The sequence below is a fragment of the Nomascus leucogenys genome, chromosome 22a (genome assembly GCF_006542625.1).
Source record: "Nomascus leucogenys isolate Asia chromosome 22a, Asia_NLE_v1, whole genome shotgun sequence".
Taxonomy (NCBI): domain Eukaryota; kingdom Metazoa; phylum Chordata; class Mammalia; order Primates; family Hylobatidae; genus Nomascus; species Nomascus leucogenys.
The window spans coordinates 5,315,282-5,321,422 of NC_044402.1; the positions used below are offsets into that span (position 1 = coordinate 5,315,282).

At 63.6% G+C, this 6,141-nt stretch overlaps 1 protein-coding gene across 6 annotated transcripts in view; it reads left to right on the top strand.

Annotated features, from left to right (window-relative positions):
• BEGAIN (brain enriched guanylate kinase associated) overlaps positions 1–6,141 on the top strand; it is a 50,417-nt gene extending 44,276 nt beyond the window's left edge. For 5 of the 6 annotated variants that reach the window (XM_030803838.1, XM_030803841.1, XM_030803839.1 and 2 more), the window contains 2 exons: positions 2,710–2,793; positions 3,975–6,141. In XM_030803838.1, coding sequence (XP_030659698.1) covers positions 2,710–2,793; positions 3,975–5,321 — 1,431 coding nt within the window. In that variant the 3' untranslated portion in view covers positions 5,322–6,141. The remainder of the gene's footprint in view (positions 1–2,709; positions 2,794–3,974) is intronic. The other variant, XM_030803837.1, reaches the window with a different exon arrangement.

Here is a 6,141-nt window from a genome sequence, read left to right on the forward strand (position 1 = left end):
TGGAGTTCACATCTGAGTGGGGCAAACTCTGGGGTATGTTAGAAGTGTCAAATGCTGTAGAGAAACAGAAAGCGAAGAACGGTACCAGGGAGTCGCCAGCTGCAGGGCCTGCAGATTTCAAGAGGGTGCTTCTGGAAGGGACTGCTGGGCCAGGACCTGAGGGAGCGAAGGAGCCAGCCACGCAGACATCCGTGGGAAAAGCATTGCTTCCAGGCAGAAGCAACCGTGGTGTGTAGCTGTACCTGGTTAACTTGGAGGACCCCCAAAGGGGCCAAAGAGTGCCCAGGGGGAGGGGGAGCCAGGGTCTGAGGTCAGAAAGACCATAGGAGGCAATGTTGTAGAAGCCCCTCTCAGAAACCTGGGCTTTATTCTGAGTGCAGTGGGGAGCCACGGAAGATTCTTAGACAGAGGAGCAACGTGATTGCACGTGCAGCTTCCCAGGGCTCACATGGCTGCCGTGCTGGGAACAGGCTGTAGGGACGACGGCAGGAGCAGGAAGATCAGGAGGAGGCCAGGGCCATAGTCCAAAGGATGATGGTGGCTCAGGGGACGGTGGAACTGGGCAGAGGGCTGGGATTCTGGTTGTGTTTTGAAAATAGAATCAACAGGACTAACCAAGATTTAGGAATGTGGGTTGTCAGAAGAAGAGCTGAGTCCAACCCAGCTACAGGATTCAGAGCCCAAACAAAAGGAGTTGCCTGCCATTTCCTGGCTGAGGACAGCTGGGGAGGGGCAGGAGCTGGGTGGGGGAGGCCCAGGAGCCCTTGGAGTGGAGCTGTCACCAGGGCAGCAGGAGGCCTGGGTCTGGAGTTGAGCGTGAAGGCCGGCATGCCGGCAGAGACTGCCGAGGCAGCACGCAGATGAGAAGCAGGGAGGCCCCAGGACGGAGTAGGGATCAGCAAGGATGCCTGGGAAGGAGTGGCCAGCAGGCTGAGGGACACCAGGCGAGTATGGTGGCCCGACAGCCACTTGAGAAGGGGGCTGCAGTCAATGCCCTGGCCGGCTGGCTTGCCAGCTGCTGAGAGACCAGGTCAGAGGGCCAAGGAGAGGCACTGGGATTTGGGGAACTGGAGGTCGGTGGTGGAGTGGAGTGGTGGTTCCAGGCACAGACCACCCTTCTAAGGAGTGTGGCTCTAACAGGAGGACAGGAGGACATGGGCTCGGGACAGGAGGTGCTTCTTAACGTGACAAGGCCAGGCCCCTTACATAATGGACACTAGTCCCGGGGGCCTCTCTGCGGGGATGCTGCACATGACGAAACTAAGGTGTGGCCAGCTTGAGTGGTTTCCCAGGTGACCCAAGTGGTCTCCCGCAGACAGAGCCAGAACTCAACCTCGGGACTCCGACTCCAGCAGCCCCGGGCCCTGGGCGGCCAGAGTGCTTGCCTCCACCTGTTCACTCTGCCAGAGTGTCCCGTGAGCATTTCCTCCCCGAGCCAGCAGCTGCAGCTGCTCAGGAAAGGCTCCCAGCTGTCCCAGAGCTGGCCACCTCAGACATGGACAGCCCACGGGCTTGGGTACAGCCAGGTGCCCCAGGGGCTATGGGCATGGCACCGGCTTCCCAGTGGCAGCCGCTCCTGGCTGTGGCTGGTGGGGCTCAGCGGCAGACCTGGGCTGGCTGGGCAGTGCCTGCAGCCCTCTGGTGCCAGGGGCAGCCGGTCGACTGGGGTCACACAGGGGGTCAGTTCTCAGCTCTCAGGCAGCCGTGCTGTTCTGTTCCTAGGAGGCCCAGGGAGGCATGGAGAGGGGCTTGGCGACTCCGACTCCCTCCACTGTGTAGGCCAAGTTGGGGGTACCAGCCTTCAGTGCGGGAGGCTCCAGGGTCGTGGTGCGGGGACAGAAAGGTGCCTGTGTCAGAGACAGCCTTCCCTGGACAGCAGGATGCCTGGTGCTGGTTGGGTTGGGACTGTGGCCAGCCCTCGCCAGGAGCAGCCATAGGGGCAGCTCAGGTGGGTCACAGGGCCTCTGGGCCACCCCAGGGCTAGCTGTCAGATCCCTCACAGTGGGGACCCCGAAAGGGCGGGAATGCAAGCCCCAAACACAGGCACATGCAACAGAGATTTTCAGTGGCGAAGCCACACCCCTTGAGTCCTACTGTTTGCATCTGTTTTCAGCTCAGGAGGCTGAGCCAGTGCCCGCCTGGGCCTGGGGTCACACACCTGCCCGGTCCCTGCCCAGCCCTGTAGCCACACTGTTTCCAAGCCACACTGTGGAAGGGGGTTGTGAGCAGCAAGTCTGAAGTGCGGGGTGGAAGGGTGTTGGGGGCTCATCCTGCCTCCCATTCCTGCCTGGCACTCCCACCCAGTCATCTTTGGAAGGATGCCGGGAGCCTGAGGGACAGGGACAGGGAGACCAGGCCTGCTCTACGAGCCTGGGGGGCCCCCGGGAGCTCAGGGCCATTGGGGCTCCTTCTTCTACCACTGCCCCCCAACTTGTGGGAGGTTCCCATCTTGGCAGGGCCCCGAGGGCACCACCTAGCGCAGCGGCAGGGCCCTCCATGCTCCGGCAGCTCCAGGTCAGAACCAGGCTCTCATTTTGCAGGCAAGAGTGTGGAGCCCAGAGAGGGCGGAGCCAGCAGTGGGTCCCTGTCCTGCTGAGCGCACAGCAGGCCCTGTGCACACCACTGCCCCTGCTGGCCACTCGGCGCTGGTCAGGGCGGCGGGGCCTTGGCTGGAGTGAGCGGCGCCAAACGCCTTCTCTTGTCTTTTAGGAGCTCTATAGGAAGGACTGCAATCTAGCGGCCCAGCTGCTGCAGTGCAGCCAGACCTACGGCAGGGTCCACAAGGTGTCTGAGGTAACGTGGCCCCGCAGCCAGGCCCGCCCTGCCCCGGGACCACCGGGCTTCTTTTGTGCCAGTGCCACCCCAAAGCCATTTCCTATCTTTGAGGAGGAAGATGCCGGCTGAGCCAGGGCCTCCTCTGTCCCCCTCGCTCCTGTGGGGTCATGACATTGGAGAGGCTGTCAAAGGCACCCCACCTCACACTGCCGGGCAGCCCCTGGCCCTCACCAGAGTCCCTTTGGCCCACCCCGGCTGCCAGTTGCCCTCTGTTTCCTTTGGGGGGGCTGCTCCAGGTCCTGGCTTCCACTGAGCGCTGACACGGCAGAGTGACCTTTGTGAAGCTTCGCAGGAGCCTGTGGCTGGGCACGATGACTGACAGTGCCTATTTCAGAAAGAAAACATTCAGGAAAGAGGGCGTGGCTGAGGCCACATGGCAGGCAGGTAGCAGAGCCAGGACCCAGAACCAGGCCTGTCTGATGCCAACGGCAGATGGGCCAGCGGCCCACTCCTGCCCGCCTATGGTCGCTGCACCCTGCGCACCCCGCCCCCCGACCCTCCCCTCACATGCAATCTCCCAGCCGGGCCTGTGTTCCTTTCCCCTGGTCCTGGGCCATGCCTGAGACACTCACAAAATAGATCAAACAGTAGCGGGACACCCCCACATGGCACCAGGCACTCTCAGCCCTGGCCCTCAATCTTTGTTGCATCTGTTTCTGAGTCTGTCTTCTTCAGGAGCGCTCCAGCAGCATGACTGGGGGGCTGGGGAGTGGGTCATGCCCCCAGTAGAACCCATAGAACCCACAGGCCTGGGAGAGCAAGTCAACCCCTCGCTGGGCACAAAATGGGTGGGGTGGGGGTGGGGGGTGGAGCCTTGAGTGGGGCCTGAATCAGACGTGGATTCCGGCTTCTGCAGGCGACTGCAGCTTCTGGGCTCTCCTGGGCCCAATCAGAGTGGGGTGGGGAGAGGTGACCCAGGATCCCCAGGCAGTCACAGCACCCACACCCCTGGGAGCTTGTTCAGTACAGCATCCTGGATCCAGGCTCCCCCGGTGTGATTTGAGAAGCCAGGAGGCCCCCGTTCGTCTGTCTGCCTGTCGGTCATGGCTAACATCAGTCCTCAGCTTCAGGGCCAGGGCTGGGCCGCCATGCTAACAGTGACCCTGTCCCCGCCGTCCCCCTCCTCGCACCCGTTCCAGCTGCCCTCGGACTTCCAGGAGCGCGTGAGCCTGCACATGGAGAAGCACGGCTGCAGCCTGCCATCCCCGCTCTGCCACCCGGCTTACGCCGACAGCGTCCCCACCTGCGTCATTGCCAAGGTGCTGGAGAAGCCAGACCCCGCCAGCCTGTCCTCCCGCCTGTCCGATGCCTCGGCCCGCGACCTGGCCTTCTGCGACGGGGTGGAGAAACCAGGCCCGCGGCCCCCCTACAAGGGAGACATCTACTGCAGTGACACAGCCCTCTACTGCCCAGAGGAGCGGCGACGAGACCGGCGGCCTAGCGTGGACGCGCCCGTGACCGACGTGGGCTTCCTGCGGGCCCAGAACTCCACTGACAGCGCGGCGGAGGAGGAGGAGGAGGCCGAGGCGGCGGCCTTCCCGGCGGGCTTCCAGCACGAGGCCTTCCCCAGCTACGCGGGCTCACTGCCCACGTCCAGCTCCTACTCCAGCTTCAGCGCCACGTCGGAGGAGAAGGAGCACGCCCAGGCCAGCACGCTGACCGCGTCGCAGCAGGCCATCTACCTGAACAGCCGCGACGAGCTCTTCGACCGCAAGCCACCTGCCGCCACCTACGAGGGCAGCCCTCGCTTTGCCAAGGCCACTGCCGCGGTGGCGGCCCCGCTGGAGGCCGAAGTGGCCCCAGGCTTCGGGCGGACCATGTCACCGTACCCGGCCGAGACCTTCCGCTTCCCGGCCTCTCCGGGTCCCCAGCAGGCCCTGATGCCCCCAAACCTGTGGAGCCTGCGGGCCAAGCCGGGGACCGCCCGGCTCCCCGGGGAGGACATGAGGGGCCAGTGGCGTCCCCTGAGCGTGGAGGACATCGGCGCCTACTCCTACCCCGTGAGCGCTGCCGGCCGCGCCTCCCCCTGCAGCTTCTCTGAACGCTACTACGGCGGGGCCGGGGGCAGCCCGGGCAAGAAGGCCGACGGCCGCGCCAGCCCGCTCTACGCCAGCTACAAGGCCGACAGCTTCTCCGAGGGGGACGACCTCTCCCAGGGCCACCTGGCAGAGCCCTGCTTCCTGCGGCCGGGCGGCGACCTGAGCCTCAGCCCCGGCCGCTCGGCTGACCCACTGCCCGGTTACGCACCCAGCGAGGGGGGGGACGGGGACAGGCTCGGGGTGCAGCTGTGTGGGGCCGCCAGCAGCCCTGAGCCCGAGCAGGGTTCCAGGGACTCCTTGGAGCCAAGCTCCATGGAGGCCTCCCCGGAAATGCATCCTGCCGCCCGCCTCAGCCCCCAGCAGGCCTTTCCGCGGACTGGTGGCTCGGGGCTGAGCCGCAAGGACAGCCTCACCAAGGCCCAGCTCTACGGAACCTTGCTCAACTGAGCGCCTGCGTGCAGGCCTGGCCGTGGGCCCCTCCCCGCCAGCCCACGTGCCCCAGAGGGGCCGGCCTCACCTCTCCCCAGCCCCCGCTGTTCCCCCGCCCCTGCCAACAATGAGGAGTCTGTTTCTCCCTGCACCTCCTCTCCTCCCCAACCCTGTAGGCCTGAGAGGAGGATCCCCCATACCACGGTGTCCACCCAGCCCCGCCCCGTGGAACTCCACTTAGAACGTTTTTCACACGTCCTTCCCCCATGTGAGAGGAGCATCCCCCCTTTTATAAAGCGAAACTATTTTTATAGAGAAAAAGGGTCTTTCTTAACGCACTTGGCCTCCAGCTCCCTGGACGGCTGCCTTGGCGTTTTCAACACAAAGCTCCTTTATTTTTTGGGTGAGGGTGCGTGGGGCCTGCCCCTTGGAAGGGAAGGGAAGGACGGTGTCCTGTGGAGACCAGACTCTGCAAGTGGGGAGACCACCCCCGCAAGCCAGTGACAAGGAAACCCTGAAGTCGTGTCCACGAAGAGGGAGCTGAAACAAATTCGGGGCTATGAAGTGTTTTAAAAATCCATTTATCGCAGTGTGGCCACCACACCACCCTGAGCCCTCCCACGGCCCATAGTCCCAGGTGGGCCGGGATGATGCCCCAGTGCAGCCGGTGCTCATCTCCGCCCCCGGGTCCACCCCGACACCGTCTTACTCTACCTCAGACATGATGAGGCCCTCCATTCCTGGTTTCTGTAGCTTGCATTCCTTTTGTCTCTGATGCATGCTCTGTCAGTTAGTACTGTATTTTGCATTCATTAATAAAAGACACCGGTGGAAAGAA